Consider the following 17,314-nt stretch of genomic DNA (forward strand, 5'->3'; position numbering starts at 1 on the left):
GGAGCAGCCTTTGCATCCCCCCATGGCTGAGGCACTGCTGCTCAGCTGACTGGGGGTGGCTGGCAAGAGCGTGGCTGCCAGATCCATCACAGCACATTTGGCTGAAGAATTGAAAAAAACCCACCAAACCAAACAGTGGAGCAGTAAAACTCGTCTGAAAGTAGTTCACTGCAAGTAGAGGGGTGGAGGTGGCCAGTCTGTCTGCTTGCCAACATGAATCTAAAGGAGAAGAAAACAGTGATAATGAAAGAAGTGAAGGACAGCAATAACTGTGCAATGCAAGCAAGGGCTTTAGCCCACTTGCCCTTTGCAAACAAAACCCAAAGTGACCATTAAATTCTCAATCTCACCAGACACTGCCCCGAAAAGGCATGGGGACAGACAGAGCAGCAGAGCTGAGCCTTCAGAACCAAAGCTGGACTATTTTTCATGGTGAAGGCTGTGATGGAAGCTCCCAGGCTGTCTGACACTGCTCCCAGCACTGGTGTAATGGATAGGTGAGCACAGCATTTCCAGTGCAAGAAGCCCTCAGAGATTTCTTGCCCCCATCAGCTGGACAATCTCAGTGCTAGCCAAAGGTTGAATTTCAGTTGCACTAAAATAATTTTTGTGGCCTTGGATCCTTGTCTGGATGGCTGGCTGGTTTTCCTCAGCACGTGTGTGAGGGGAGGCACACCTCTGAGACTCTGGGAGTTTTTAAATCTAGAAAGCACTATTGCATTTACTTACCCTGGCCTCCAGCTTAACAGGGGTCATTGATTTTTGCCAGTAATTGCTGTAGTAAAGGAAATTATTCTTTCTGCTCTATATGAACACTCCTGACCTCGGTAAATGACCCTTCATACAGGCAGGAAATCCTAGGCAAGGAGTGAGGTTTTCATTAGGTCCCATAAAACCATATGGCAAAATAAACCCATAAGAAAACGATGTTGATTATGTGATAAATTAAATTTCTGCTTGAACTTGAGACTAAAATAGATAGATGGCCAGTCTCCACATTGAGAAGTGAAGTGTTTATGAGTTTTATCACCTGTCTGGGTATGGAGCCAGGCAGTGTTCTAGCCAGAATGTAGCCCTATAAAAATCAGTGCCTGTACTCCCAAGAAGGACATTTAGAGAGGCTACACTGAATCAATACCACCACGAGGACTAAGGGAATGAAAGCAAAGGCAGACAGTGGACAAAAACACTTCAGAGAAAATACTCCTGGCAGCTCGAGTGGGACAAAGCACAAACGTGACTGGGGACATGCATCTGGTCTCTGAAGAATGTGGTACAAGCTCTTGGCTTTGTGAAGTGCAGACGTGACTTTGCATTGAATGCTTTCTCTCTGGGAAATTCAGAACCACTCAAAGTGTTTGTGCACAGACTTTGGTCCTTGAGAAGGTGGTACAATGTTCCTTCTTGTATGTAAAATACTCCTTTGCAGTTCTGTCTCCTCAAATTTTCAAATTATAAGGGATCTTCATCCAGGATGCTGCAAGTGAGTAGGGATGAAAGAACACAACAGCCCTGAAAGGAGGGTGGATTTTGGCAAATCAGCTTTACAGCTGGGGAAGTGAGGCCAAACAGTGGTTCAAAACACAAATTTTCAAAGGTGATACCATTGCCAGCTCTGTCTTGGGCCTGCCAGCATTGCTGTTCATCCTCAGTCAGGGATTTTAGACACAGTATCTTTGTCAGCCCACAGGAGATCAGTTCTTTGGTTTTTCACCCAATTCATTGTCTGGTGGGCAGAGCTTCCTCGTGCCCATCTCCCTGGGGGCATGGGGAAGGATGCTCTGTTCAGGAGTACTTGCCGTCTGCCCTTGTCATCTAGAAGGTTGCATAAGCTGTAAGGAGAAGGATTTATTTGAGAGGATGAAATGGATTTTGCCGTTCAGTGCCGTTACAGAACAAATTGTGTGTGAGCGTGTGTGTTTGTGCATGTATTTTCTGATCCACTTTTGCTAAGTGACATCCTCTTCCCACTCTCCATATGGCAGTTGCGACTCTGTCTTCCTCTGGGAAGGTTGTTTAGGACTCAAGAGACTTCATTTACCAATAAACAGCATCTTGGCAGCATCTGGGAAATGCTGCCTCTCTCCTAGAAACCCTGCCTCCTCACCTTCCCTCTCCTACTACAGGCGAGGCAGGTGTGAATGATCTCATTGTGTTGTGGTGGAGGTTACTAGCAGCACTCTGCAGAGCTGGAACATAGTATTTCTGTGAGCTGACACAAACAGTAGTACTGTTTGTCTTTTCCTTTTTTTTTTTTTTTTTTTTTGTGGTTTTTCTCTTCTGTTTCAGTTGTTGCTGGCTTGGCCTGAAGAGGCTTGGTGGAAGCACAGATTATCCATCCCCATTCCCTCCTACCCTCCTTGCACTGCTTAGCAGCACAAGACCCACCAATGTAAGTTTATATAAGATGGGATCACTTCGTCAAAAGGTCACCTGGTATTGATCATCACCCTTTTCCAAATAGGGACGTGGATATGACTTCCTTTTACCTGGTTAATTTTTGGCTATCAAAATGACCTGCTGGCAGCAGCTGTCATTTTGAGAGGACCCACAGACTCCTGAAATAGTTTTATTAACCAAGGGAAAAGACTGCAATGAAAGCAAATAGGGAGATTACAGTCATGGAGGTAAAACTGTGTGGTTTTAAAGGCAGGGGATGTCATTGTTGGGCTCTGGGGGTCTGCAGGTGATTTGCCCCAATGGAGCCTGGAGAGACTTCAGAGACAAAGTCAGAGAAGTGGGTATTTGCTTTATTCAGTGCACTGGATGTGTGGGGAATTCTCTCCACCAAACACACACCTTGGTAGTTCCAAAGACAGAGTGTTATCGGTAAGTTATAGGTAGAATTAATGAATATTTATCACATTCCCCAGGATAGGAGTGTTTATACAAATTATTTCTCATAAGTCATTAATATTATTCAGTGATTTCTTGTGCTTGGCTTCAAAAGGAATCTTTTGCCCCCTTTTGTCTTGATAAGATTAAGGGAATCCTGTTTTTATTTACTTCAACCTTCAGCCCTGGACAGGCACTGTGCTGGTGGAAGCGGCAAAAGATCAAAGAAATAAGGATGGTTGAAGTGTAAATAGATTTGGGTTATCTATTTGACCACTCCCTTCTCTCAGGTAATGAGGAAGGTGTGGCTGGGCTGTACCTCCACAGGTGCTGTGATTCTCATGTAGTTTCCACAGACTGATTTAGGGACACTTCATCAGTACCTATTTGCAGACCAACACGAATTACTTGGGTTGAATCTTAAATCATAGCAAAACCTGTAGAAAATCCCTTCCCATGACCATGAAAATAGCTGATGCTCTCATGGCATCATCACACCACCTAAAAGTTCCCTTATGTCCAGACAGGTGCTTCTCTGCCTCAAGAATTCATTACCCCTGTGAGATGAAGCATCCCTGGAGGGACTCATGAGGACTTGCCCCCAGAATTTGGGTTCTTGGAGACATTTGTCTCCTCAGGCTAAGAGAGATTCAAACCTGTGCAGTCCATACAGCATAATCGGTGTGGGAGTATTTTCTAGCAAATAATGAGGCTGGTGGAGCTGGAGAGAAAGCCCTGAATTTGGATTAATGAGAGCCCTGTGGTTTGCTGGAGTTCTGTGTCGCAAGGTCAGTTTTGGGGGCTAGACTTACTGCCATAAATAATGTAGCTATAAAACCCTTGGGCCTGAGTTCTGCAATTGCCAGTTATTGATGTAAAACTGCAGCTGAGATACAACATCCTTCCCCAGTCACACAGCTGAGTTACTCCTCATTCCTGGCCTCACAAGCAAGCCACCGTGTGGTGAACCAGACCAGCCTAAGAGCCAACAGCCCCTTCCCTGCTCCTTTTGAACCAGGTAAGTTGGCCATGGGATTGCTAAAACTGGAAAAAAGAGAAGAGAGGAAGGACAGGAGGACAGGGTTGTCCCTTTTGGGTGGCAGCTTCAGTCCTGAAGGCATGTGAGTCTTGCAGCACCACATCCCCACCCACTGCTGCTCCCAAAGTTGGTGATTTTCCCAGGAGTGCTGTGGTGTTACAGCAGCAGTAAAAGTGGACTGCGCTGAATCAACTCTCTGGCAGCAAACAAAGTTTCAATTAGAAAAATCAGTGGGAAAATAAATATCTGCCTCGTTGCAATGCAGTTGTTTTCTGTAGCAAATCCAAACAAATATCTTTTGGAGGGAGTTCGTTTCCACACTGTTAATCAGCAAACAAAGGCCTGTGGGTGTGAAGCTGATGTTGGGTGCTGTGAATAGCATGTGCATGCACTGGGTCTCCTGTGGAGAAGGGAAACCACCTTAAAGAGGAGCAACAGTCAGTGACCTCAGTTTCCTGAATGTTTCCTTGGCCAGTTGGGTTCCTGCTAGGTGAAAGGAACAAATATTATTCCAGAGAAACTTCCTTAAATGCCCTGGAGGAAGTTTAGAACTTCGTATCCAAGCCAAGCAAGCAAGAAGAAGAAGTGCTGGATGGGGAACATGAAGGAATCCAACCCACTGTGGTGGAAAATTGTCATAAAAATTACTGACAAGGGGAAAGTTTGGGGCTTTTTTTGTTGGAAGGAAAGGGACAGAGTTTTCTACATCACCAGCCATTGGCATCCAGCAGTTTGTTTCGTTTCTGAGCCCATGAGCATTTCCAGCCCCACACCCCAGAGCACACACAGCTCCACCTGTGCCCCGCAGTGTCCCCAGTGTCACACGACATCTGCTGACAGAAGGTGCTTTTCTGCCTCTGCAGCTGCAGGTTTTCTGTGAACAACCTAACCCGAGCTGTCAGAGAGGTGCAGGCTGACTCATGGATGTAACTGCATCCACACCAGGGGTTTTCCTGGCTTAGCAGTGTCTCCTACAGTGTGTAATCTCTTTTTTCTTCCACTTCTGCACAAATCCTGCGTCTGTGCTAATAGAACCCAGTAGCACAAATGAAGCCTGACTCATATTTGCTCCAAATGTGAGATGTAAAGTAGGTGATTGGGAAAATCAGGGATGATTGTGGTTCAGCCTCTTGGCTGCCATTTCCTATAGCTACGGAAGAAACTTAGCAGCACAGCGAGAGCCAGTTTGATGTGGAATCCCATGGTCCTATTTTTAAAATCCAAATTTGGGAGCAGGAAGAAAACAACAGGAAAATACACTGGTTTTCATGCTGTTTTCTGTGGGAGGTTCTCTATTTCTTTGCACAGCAGTGTGCAGAATTAGGGTGTATTGCTTTGCTGTATTGTTTCACTGTAGCGGTCGTCAGAGCCAAATAATGTCTTTTATTTCTGATTACTCTCTTTTTTTAAAATTTTTGTTCTCTTTTCCTAAAAATTATTTTTATTGGAAATATCCCCTGGTACAAAGGCTTCCAGGTTGTGATTCTCTCTGCCTGCATTGCATGCAAACACCCAAATGCAGTCACCCTGGGGAGCTTCCCAGCTGGTTTGGTCATGGGGTGAGGACAGATGGAGAGGCAGAGATTGCAAAAGCAGGCACTGTCTGTTGACATTCAGCAGAGAGGGGCAAATCTCACCTTCAACACTGGACACCAAATTTCCTGGTTTTCATACCTGGCAGAAAAGGGTGAAAACACGTAGGGATGGTGCAAGGAGAAAGCCTCCTTAGTAGTAAATGGCCAGTGGGTGTTAGTCAGGGGTGTCCTGTCAGTCTGTAGAAACAATTTTGAATACATCTGGGATCTGAGGGAATGGTTTGGACTGGGTGCCCTCCTCCTCAGTCAAGCCTAAATCAGGCAGCTTCATCACTGTGTGCTTCAGTTTGAATTCCCAGTTCAAGTGGCTGACAGCAAGAGCAGGAAGAAGACTCCAGACTGAACACAGTTACAGAGCTGGAATCACCCAGGAATTGAGAGGAGCAACTCCATGTGTATTGCTGCCTGTTCCCTGTACAAAATGTTCCTTCTTTTTCCTGAGAAGCTTTAACAAATCCCTCGTTTGCAGCAGACCTTTCCAGTTTTCCATGGAAAAGCCCTTTCCTTCCTCTGCACAGCTCTGGGTTTTGCTGAGGCAGGAGCTGTCGCAGATCACTGCTCCTCTCTGTCATCCTGGTCATGAAAATTTTAAGGCCAGGCCTCTGTGACTGTTTCTGTAAAAGCAGCGAGTGCTCCTGGGATGCTCTGAGTGTATGCATTATGCATGGATGTACTGATATTGTCTTGGTTGTGTGATCAAATGCATTTCTTTTGTGTAGTACTTCTGCTTCCTTCAGGGCTTGGTGATGTTCCCATTGAAGCTCTCACTGACTGGCATAGAACAGAATCAAAATCTCTGAAATGAAAGTCGACACACAAGGGGTGGCATTGAATGTATAGGAAAACCAGAAATTTGGCATTTGGAAGGTTTCCATTGTTCAGCCAAATTGACTGCTGTTTGTTTACTTTTTAACATGCAGGCAGACAGGATGTATGCAGCACCTCTATATTTCACACCTACGTGATGAATTTTACTCGGTAATTTTTTTTCTTGAGTAAGCTTGGAGCAAATGATAAGTTATTCTTTATACTTGGTAACACTGCAGAGAATTCTTGAATTATTTATTTCATGCATTTTAGCTTGGTGTATTCCTATGCCTGTAAGCTAACTTTGTAACTGACTGGGTATTTGAAATTTCTGAATAAATAGTGGTAGTTTGAAATACCTTGCCAGAAAAAGAGGTCACCCTTCTTCTTCCCCCCCCATCTCCTCTGGGGAAAAAAAAAATTAAAAAATCCCACATGCCTCCTTATGAGCAGTGGGAAGTTGATTTGTAAAACAGATGCTGCATAGATGTAATTGAGTTGAAGTTGCTAGAAATATGTATAAGCTACACAACATCTGCAGATCTCAAGATGTATTCATTATCTCTCCAGAATTTAGATTGTAATTACGGGTCCTTTATTTAAGTTTCCATGGTGACACAGAAAATGCTTCCCCCTTGTCCTTTGCTAATCAGGACACTTGTGTGTTTGAATGGTGATCGTTTTCCTCTCCCCTGGGTTAAGTTACTTTTATTAATACAGAGATATTAAGTTGACACAGAGCTGTCGGCTGCTCAGGCAGCGATTCAGCAGCACAGGCATCAGATGCTTGCTGCAGATTCCCCAGTGCCAGCGTTTAATTAGCCTGTGTGCTTCCAAATGTTTGTGAGAAATAGCAGCCACTGTCATAACAAGTGATGCAGCCGTGCCTTGGGGATTGGGGAAGTTGAAATCAAAGTCAAGCAGCCAATAATATATCACACCAAGCTTCTCTCCTCCATCCCCCCAACCTTCCCCTCCTGCCTTAGGGAAAGGGCTCTGCTGTGTTTTGTTGGGGATTGCAGGCAGGTCAGTGCCCTGACAGGAGCTGTCCAGGAAACCTGCATCCACGTGGCCTTTGCAAAATTTCTTGTGATAATCAGAATTTCACATTATGTTAAGGCACATTTCTCTGAGTTTACAGCCTCACGCCCATGGACCCAGAATTTTAATGTTACAGTTGTTTCAGAAAATGGTGGAATAAGTGGTTTAATTACTAAAGATGTCATTTTACCCAGGATTTTTAGGAAGTTGTTTGAGTGAAAAGTGGACTTTTGATTAAACTGGAATAATCTTTTTATTTTTATCTTAATCACCCAAAAGATGTACACATATAGATAGAGCTTAATAGCATTTGCTGAGTAATTAGATAAATTTTGTAGAGCTTGCATGAGCTACAGGTAGTGAAATGCAGGTAAAAGGCTGAAAGGGAATGTTTATTTTTATGTGTTCTGATTACTTGACTAGATCACATTTAGGCCATGGGGTTGTTACAGCTTGAAATAATTTTTATCTATGAAAATTTCAAAGAAGGTAATCTTTAACAGCTTGCATAAAAGTAATCAAATTTTATGAGAGCTGGTCACCAACCATTTACAAATTAACATCTAAAACTTTTTTCTTTTTATATCAGAGTAGGAGGATTTAGCTTTTCCCTCCAACTGAGAGCATTTTTCCATCAGGAAGAGCAGGCTTGTCAAACTGTGGCACACCAGAGCAGGGGGTCAAGCCTACCAGTGTGGTGGCATGAAAGGAGTTGGCTTCTGCTGGGATCAGCTGGCTTTGGTGCTGTGTCTTGGGAAAGGAGTCCTGAGCAGCAGCAGGCAGATTTGTGGAGCTCTGACAGCACTTGTAATTGAGTTTATACTGCAGATTTTTAGCAGACCTAACAGGGTATGTAAAAGCAAGACCCAGTTTCCTCACCTGGGGCTGATGTGAGGTTTGGGGTGGAAAAAGGTGCTCCCAAACCATGCAGTGTCCAGGGAGAATCTCCCTCTCCACCCATTTGCTCAGCTGCTGGGTTTGCCATGGAGATTATCAAAGTGAGTCTTGGCAACCAAATCATGCCCTTCATGCTCCAGGATGAGCAGTGGGCTGAGCACAGTGGACAGCTGGGCTGTTCACACATTCACACACAAACCTGTGCTTGCACAGTGACTGCTGCTTTCCCAACATCCTGCTGCTGTGTTCCCCTGCTGCTGCTGGCATCAGCAAAATGCCTCTGTGTTTCCATCCTGCCCAAGCCAGGCCAAGGATCTATAACATGTCCTGAGCCCTCCCTGCCCTGTCTGGTGGCTACTCAGCACTGGGATGAGCTCAAATGTGTATCTTCACTTTTAAAGGTTATAATTTACATTGCTCTCCTGAGCTTGTCTGCTGCAGGCAGATGGAGTCAGCAGTGCCTGCTAGCCATGTGCCATATTTATGTGTTTGTGGTGCTACCCTGAGCAGGTTACATCACACTTGCTTTTTCTGCACTCCAGAAGTTCCCTCCCCACCTTAGCAGGGGCTGCATGGGAATGGAAACATGAAAAAGTCTTCAAGTCTTTTGCTTACTGCTTTGTATATGCAAATAATTTTACATGCACTTCTTCTGTGTGTTGTGTCTTTGTGTTTTGCTCTGTTAAATATCTTAATTTAAAAAACCAAATAGGTTAACATGCAGAGGTCTAATAATATGTAAATGCTGCTGATACAATATGACATCATCAAACTTTCCAGAGGTGTGAAGCAGCAGGTGATTCTCAAGTTCATGGTCCAGTCCTCTCCAAATCCTTGATCATTTTTTCTCCCCAGAGGGTGAACCTGAGAATCAGAAGTGTGCTGAGTCCTCTGGCTTCTTGGCCAAGGGCAGCAGACTGCCTGAAGCCCAAGTTGTGTTTTTCTCCCAGTGAAAAGATACAGGGAGGAGGATGAACAGGCAACATCTTCCGGCAATAACCATGATGTGATTTAGCAGTTTGAGATCTTCATGCCACGGTCATGAAGCTTTTGATCAGAAGTATCTGAATCAAAAGCAGGTGTGCAGTGTAGACTCAAATTCAGCCATGTGCCCTCCAGCCACAGGGAGCATAGTCCAGAGGTGTCTGAAGGCAGAGGAACTGCTTGCATGGAAAAAGGTAAAAGAAATTTGGAGTCTAAGATTTGTAGCCTCAACACAGAGAGGTTCTTTTGTTGTGGAAAACAAATCCTGATTCTTCCATTCTCTTTTACTAAACCTGGTTTCCTGATTTTACCTGCAGCTAAAATACTTAGAGGGAAGCATCCAGATCCAAGACTTGCTGAAGTCCATGAAGATTTTCCCATTAATTGCATACTGTTATTGAATGCTGTTTCCTTAACCCACAGGGATTCTCATGGATTTTTATTGGAAATTTTTCCAGAGTAAAGGCTGCAGGACTTGGTTCTAATTATTTTTTTATCTGTGCCACATAAGTCATCTCTTTAGAAAGCCTTTTAGCAGAAGTTGAATGTCTCCTTTTGTAACAACTTCACAAACACAAGGTGAACATTGAATGAATTATGCTGTATCATTTGCCAGCACACACACCAAATGTCAGCCAATGACAGAAACTAAAAATTTATGGCACAGAAGGGAAGAATTTTATGATCTTCCATGGACTAATGTAATGACTCTTTTATACAAACAGAGATGAAATGCATTTAAAAACATAGCTATTTAGAAAATTGGCCTGAACACATTCTAAACTCTGGAGAAGTTCATTAGAGGGAAGAGCCATAAAAGTGCCCTTTGTTTTTAGTTCAATAGAATGTTTTAATTTTGAAATATAATTGCTTGAATATACTGCACCCTCCAATTAGATAATTTGAAGACATGTCTCTCCATCTTCTGGTACAACACATCCCAGAGTTGCTCTTACTTTTGTTTTCAGAGGTACCTAGCTGGTGCCATGATCACAAAACTCACAGATTTGTGGATGCAAAGCCATCCCTGTGCCCCAAGGGTGCATCACACACTGTTCCAACTGAGCAGATCCTCTGGGTGGGAGGGATGAAGGATCTTTCGAAAGTGCTCAGTCCAGGCTGGGATCATGGCGTGCTCAGACTTCGCCTCAGACTTCTCTTTGTATACTCCTAACAGACCTTTCACTCATATTGCTGGTAGTTTTCATTTCTTACATAATCCAAAATCTATAGCAAACTCAGGCACACAGCAAAGCTGAGCATCTTGGAGAGCCCTGAATAGCTTCTCTCCCACTCAGCCGTGACATACGGCAAAGTCTTCTCACATCATGTTCCTACAGGAGACTTTCCTTGACCCTCTGTTTCTGTTTTCACTGCTGTGACAGTCTGCACTTTGGACTCATTTAGCTTTAACTTTCCACCTGTTAAAAATCTTCGTAGTAACCTGAATAGATCTTGGAGTGCACACAGCATGGAGGAAGCGTTTGGAGGATGCTCTGGGGAGTTGCATGGCTCGAATGCCAGCTCTGCCCACAGCCTCTCTGCAAATCACCCTGTTAATAAAGAGCCTATTTTAGCTCTGGAAACATGGAGCCTTCTCAGACTATTACCCAGCATGTGGTAAATTAAACAATCTTGGCCTGATTGCATAATGTCACTTGAAATTTAAGATCCTTTTTCTCCTTAACCCCTAAAATTTACAAGCCATTTTTGTTTAGATTTATTGTAATTAGATAATGATTCTGCTCCTCTGAGGCTCTTCTGGGAAGTTTTTTAGCACTCTTTTGGTGGCTAATTTCAAAATAACCAGGGGCAGGAGCACTGCTAGGTCTGCCTGCATTGGGTTTGTCTCAGAGCAAGGGTGGTTTGGAACTGGGGTTGTAGCAGGGGCCAGGGAAGAGGATGGCTGCTGTGTGAGGACAAATATGCCTCAGTTCCACTAATTCATGTCTCTGCTGTCTTTTAGGAGCAGGGGTTTGAAAATCACTGCTTGTAGCTAGGAGGATTTCAAGTCTAGATGTACTTAGATCCACCCTGAAACCTTTCCTCCTCTGGGCCATATTTAAAGTGGTTCTTAACTTTCATCATGAGTTTATATACAGTCTAAAGAAGGGATCTAATTTTTTTTTTTAAGAAAAGATATGCTTTTTTTGCTTTTATTTTAATTGCTTTCTTTTGTGCGGAAGCACAGTGATTCCCTGGAGTTCACAGAGCAAACTTGGCCTCAGTCAGCACAGGTAGCACAAACTCTTCATCTGTGTTTCTTCCTGGTCAATTAATTATGTGGTGTTAATTTATCAAGATCTACCAGAGCCCATCTTTTAACCCTGGCAGTGGGTTTTAGGAAGTGATGAGACTTCTCAGGACATTTCTTTGGCACATTGTAATGATTCATAGAACTGAGAGATTGTGTGTCATTGAAAAAAAGAAAGATACTGTAAATTAGCCAGAAAATTTGCCTGCTAATGTGAGAAGGGACTGCACAATATTTTCCATCCTGATTTTCAGTGTTTGATGTGCCAAGCTTTCCCTGTATCTTTGGAGAGATGCTTCCATATCCCAGTTCCTGTTAGGGTTCTACTAGGAGGTCATGCTCATCCTTTCATCTGACAAAAGTCATAGTTTCTTCATAGCCAGTTCTCCAACCTTGAACACAGACTTTTTTTGATTTATTGGTGATTTCTGTTACCCAGTATCTCCCTTGCCTTCTTCCTGGATTGTGGACACAAGACCCAACAGTGAAAGTTTGGGAGACAGGATTGTTAAAAAAAACCACACGTTTTCATTGTAAAGTACTATCTGCCCTCAATTGTAGAATTGTCTGCTATTGCTCTGCAGGGACTCTTGACTAATTAAAGTTCAGATGGTTAGATAATGCTGTCTCAACCTCTGTCCCTGATGCTGTGCTGTTTATTCACGTCAGGTATTCATAAGACGGTTGACATTTCCTTCCTTAAAGATCTCTCAGGTAAATTACAGGCATTTTACTGCTCTGACCTTTTCCTTTACGGGAGGAACTTTTGTTTTCAACATTTATTTTGTGAATATAATGTTAGAACGGATGTAATTGGAGAGGTGTAGTTGTTCTAGTCTGTACAGTGGGGTTATTACCTGTAATGATCATTTAATACTGGTATTTATATGTGATTATCTCTTACCAAACTGCTTTAAATTTAAAGAAAAAGCCAGACTGTTTCACTGATTGGTTTGGGTGAATCACCTTTTCCCTTACTTCCCCTGAATACTACATTTGCTTTCCTAACACATTCATTTTGTGCCTGAGTCTTAGGGAGATGGCTTGTTCTATTAATATATTTCTGGAGTTCTCCTGTTACGGGTAGACTTTTATGGCTTTAATGTAGTTTTTGAAAATTCCTCTATTATTGATCTAGATATTATCCCAGCAGGAGTCAAACCCACAAGACAATTGTGTGAGGATAATTTCTTTCTACAGAAGCATTTTATTCTGAAAGCCTGCTGTGTGGTGTGTGCTTTGATGGATGACCCACTGTTTAAATGTGTATTAGACATTGGCTTGCTAATTAAATGCCTTAAGGAGTGCCTGTATCCATTCAGTCTCAGTAAATGCGTGGAATTTCTGTTATTTTATTTCTCGCTTCTGCTCTTACGTTGACTTTTCTGTTTTCTGGCTTTGTAGAGAAGAAGGGGAGTAATGGCAAAAAAAAAAAAAAAAATTACTTTCTACAGTCACTCCAGACTTTCAGCTCAGGGCAGAGGTGAGACAATGAGGCTCTCAGTTTCAGGACTAGGTCTGCCAGATGGGAGGATGAAGAGGAGGAGAAGAGATGGGTTTTCCATTTCAGAATGCAGTGAAAATAGCACTCACCTGGAATTTGAGAGATATGAATTTGGGTCCCTCTTTGCTCCTGAAGGACCATCTTCCATGGGGAAGAGGACCATAATTACAAAGCTGTGAGATGCTCTCAGACTTCTCAGTTGAAGTGCCTGTGCTTGAGGCATTTTACTGGGAGGGGGAGTGTGAGATCAGTCATAGCTGAAGAAAGGGGATAAAAGTTATTCTCTTAATTTCTGAGCTGTTAAATTGAAAGAGCAGCCAAGAAGAGGAGCAAGGACTTCTGTTCACCTGCAAAAAAATGACCATAATCCCCACTCTCCTCACTGGAATTTCTCCATGTCAGTTGTCACCAGATTCCCCATCTCATTTATCAGAGAGGGAATAAGAACATTGCTTCATTTAACAAAAACAAAGTAATAGTTTACTATGCAATACTGTAATTAACACTATTTTTTAAATATCTGAATTGCAGACCAAGTTTGGAAAAAAGTTACTGTTCTGTAGTAATGACCTTCTTAAGAACAAACAAGGACATGTTCCTTCTTGAGCAGGGGAGTGGACAAGATGACCTCCAGAGGGTCCTTCCAAACTCCCCTCCTTCTGTGAAGCCTTCAAACCCCACATAGCTCTGTTTACAAAGGAAGTTGTTATGTTTTCTTTGCTGTCATCAGCTATCTCAAAGCACAACTCATTCTTTCACTGTGACTGCTTCTTGCTTATTTGAAAGAGATGGTGGCAGAATCTGTCTTTCCATGTTCCTGAAGCAAGGCCCATCAAGAGATGCATTAGGAGGAGGAATGTCCCTGGTTTTCTTTTGAAATTGCTTGCAGAACACATCCAAGGCCAAATCATCTGTGTCCCTGGACATGTAATTATCTGTGCTGCTCCATCCAGAGAGCTCTCACTGGTGCTTTCAAGGAGAGAAAAGTTCATAATAGAGATTTCAGTGGTGTAGAAAAGGAATCTGTGGTGTGAAGTAGAGAAGATTATTTTATTCTCATTAAAGTAAGAACCTTACTCTAGCCCATGGAGTTAGTGTAGGACAAGTTAGTGTAGGACAAGATGAATTAAAACTAATAAAAGCAGTCAGGAAGTAAGGTAACACATCTCCCCTCAGCTGTCCTTGGGACAATTTAGCCCAAGCATGGGATTTGGAGATTACTAGTAGGTTTTTGGAGCTGGTCCTGCTCACCCAAGCTGTCAGGGATGGGTGAGAGGGTAATGCTGGTACCCTGCTATTCTGTGAAGCTGCTTTCTTCACCAGCACCATCCTCTTGAGGAGAGTGCTAACTCCTATCATTTCCTTCTCTTCCTGCATAGAAGGGAACTGTGATACCTGTTCATCAAGCCTCTGCTGTGCTTTTCTGTAGTTTGATCTGTGTTTTCATAGAAGATATTGCTTTGGGGCTGCACTTGAATATCCCAGACACTCCACTGATACTTGCATTTGGTGGATAACTTCTTCAAATAAAGGCAATGGGTTTCCCTGTTCAGGATGGGGAGGTAAACAGCCATATCCCCTCCATCAAATACTGATTTAAACAGGATTTGTTATTTTATAGGTTCAGTGCCGCAGGAAACACAAGCTGTCTCTTGTAAGCATTGGAGATGAAGGAAAAGTATATAAAAAATTAAATAAAAGAAAGGAGAGAAAGGCACATTTTGGAAGTTATAGGGGGAGGAATTTCTTCTAATCCCTCTGAAATTATTTTCTTCCTGAAAATTGTTAGAGCTGGATGGATTAAGCCAACTGAGTTACCAAGACAACCTCTCCTATTGTGAAGATGACCATGTATCTGTTGATTCAAGAACAACAACCAGGAGTAAGGGCACTGGGCAGCACCAAGGGCCTGGGATGGAGCCCAGAACTGGGCATGTTGTCAGCCAGGCACACCAGGAAAGACGTCTGGAAATGGAGACAGCATTTGCCAACCAGGGATTGGAAGTAAATGATGCTACTGACAGCTCATCGGCTTGGAGCCCTGAGGTATGGTGAATTGTCATTTATTACACACAGTGAAAGCTTTTGAAGGATATTGGGGGCCAAAACAGGGTAGAGGAGAAATGAAGTGAAAAATTGATAGGAACAGCACACGGTAATGGGACTCCTGTGTGCCTCTGTGCATGAACACACATTCCTTCCTTTGTGTTTCCCCTTTTCCTGGTATTTTACCTCTTGGTACTAACACTAATTTACAGAAGCTCTTTCACTGGATTTCTGATTGAATTTCACTGGATTTCTGATTGCAGTCTCTGAAATCAGAACTTTATCCACCCAGCAGTGTTTACTGTCATTTAGCAAAGAGCTCTCTGTGGTGGCTCAGAGCTCGGTCGCTGGCTGTGTGTGCAGGGTGTGTGTCTTGGGGCATGGTGTGTGGTCACTGGGTCAGATCTGTGTCTTTTTCCAGCTGATTTCTAGGACTTAGGCAGTGGGAAGCAGCTGGAAAGCTGGAGGCAGCTGGTGGGGGTGGCCTGTGACCTGGCCAAGTGACCACAATCTTGTGCCCATTGATACCAGCCAAAGTTTTAGGGGTGGAGAGAACCTGAGGCTGCTTTCCCTTAGTTCTGCACCTTTATTTTGAACCCTCAAGAAACCATTTCAGATTTTAAGGCATTATAAACACCTGATGACTTTGCATCCCCCTATTTTTTCCTAGTCTCTCTGCATGATGTGCTGATTTTCATTATTTTGCCGCAAGATTAAATTTCTGGAAAAATATCAGCCTGCATCAGACGTATTAAAAGAACAGCACAAAGGTCATATCTTCTGCCTGAGTTAAAAGAGAGCTGTGGAAATTCATACTTCCATCACATTCTGAGCAACAAGGCTTTGAGGGAAAGGTCCCTATCCTCAGAGCAGTTCAAGAGATGGAAAGCAGCTCCTTGGTGCAGATGCTTTAGCTCTAATGGGAATTTAGAGCAGCATTTGGGTTTGATGCACAACCTGTTGCCCTTTTCAGCCTAGAAATGAAACTTGAGATAATTTTAGTATAGGAGGTAACATAAAAGTGGATCCTTATTGGAGCTCCAGGGGCAGTTATGGAAGAATGTCAACACAAGCACATCCCCACAGGGATGAATACAGTTTTATAAGTTTTAGGAAATTAGCATAATTGACAAAACGCACCAATTAAGAGGACAAGTGGTGATGTAATTCTCCCCAGGTCAAGCCTCTTCTCTGGAGCTCCTCACTCTTGGTTCTAGCTGTAGTTGTTTATGAAAATATGTCCTGAAGGTTTTGTTCTCAACCTTGGTTCCCAGGAAGAACCAGAATCGGAGAGGGGCTTGGAGCTCTGGAATATGTTTCATTTTTCTAGCTTGGAAAAAGGGTAGGGAAAAATACTGGGAAGGCTACAAATATATAAAAGTAAAAAAGGCAAAAATCACCCGGCATCAAACCCAGTCCCACAAAACACCACACACCACATGGGAGCCTGTGTGTGGCAGCAGCTCTGCCCTCTCTTTGCTCTGTGCCTGTTTGTCTGCCTGGCTGAGGCTCATTTCTCCTTTTCCACGTTTGATGTGCTTTGCCATGGTTCACGTGTGCCGCAGTGTCTCCAGTGTCCTCTTCTATTTCTTTGGAATGCGTCGCTCGTCTCGCTCCTGGTGTCTACATTTTAAAAATGCAAAGGAGGGCTCCAGCATACCGGGGCAGAAATGCCCAAGACACAGTTTATCTATTACAAGCAGCTTCTCATTCAAAGGTATTGTGTGGATTAATGAAAGACCTTTTATTGCAGGAACTAAATGTTCTGACATGCCAGAAATGTCCCAGCGTTATTATGCTCCACTCAAAGGACCTCTCTTTAGAGACAGAAATGGTAATTTTATGCCCCTGCAGTGGAACCACAAGTACCATTTCAAGCCTTGTCCATAATTAGCTGCTCTTTCAGGTTTCTCTGGCAGAAATGGACTCATTTTACTTAGTGAAGTGGATGTTGGCTGTCCTGAACAACCGGGTTAGACGTACAGTATCAGTCAGGATACCTGGCTTGGCCTCTCAACAACTGTGCCGGGAAGAGGGAAAGTAAGAAATTCAGATGCAGCATTTAAACTCCAATCTTTCCTAGGATTCCAGTTCAAGTGTCTGTATAGCCAAGACATTCACAAAGCACTCATAGCCCAGCTGGGCTCTGAAAGCAGAGGGGAGTTCTGTCAATGACTTCCACAGAAGGAAGATTAGTTGGTGTGTAGCAAACCTACCCAGGGGTGAGCCCTGGGTAGCACAGTGCCCTCAGAAAGGGCCAGCCTGCGAGGTCTCCAAAGCTTGGTTTCCCATGAAAAGGTTACTGCCAAGGA

The 17,314-nt window shown here is 43.4% G+C and overlaps 1 protein-coding gene across 5 annotated transcripts in view; it reads left to right on the plus strand.

Moving 5' to 3' along the window:
* The window catches only part of SYT16 (synaptotagmin 16), a 67,234-nt gene that overhangs the window by 27,561 nt on the left and 22,359 nt on the right, over nt 1-17,314 (plus strand). For all 5 annotated transcript variants that reach the window (XM_085061125.1, XM_085061129.1, XM_085061127.1 and 2 more), the window contains one exon: nt 14,746-15,002. In XM_085061125.1, the coding sequence (XP_084917251.1) occupies nt 14,746-15,002 (257 nt within the window). The remainder of the gene's footprint in view (nt 1-14,745; nt 15,003-17,314) is intronic.

This window comes from Lichenostomus cassidix, chromosome 5 (genome assembly GCF_008360975.1).
Source record: "Lichenostomus cassidix isolate B80296 chromosome 5, HeHo_3.0, whole genome shotgun sequence".
In the NCBI taxonomy this organism is placed as follows: domain Eukaryota; kingdom Metazoa; phylum Chordata; class Aves; order Passeriformes; family Meliphagidae; genus Lichenostomus; species Lichenostomus cassidix.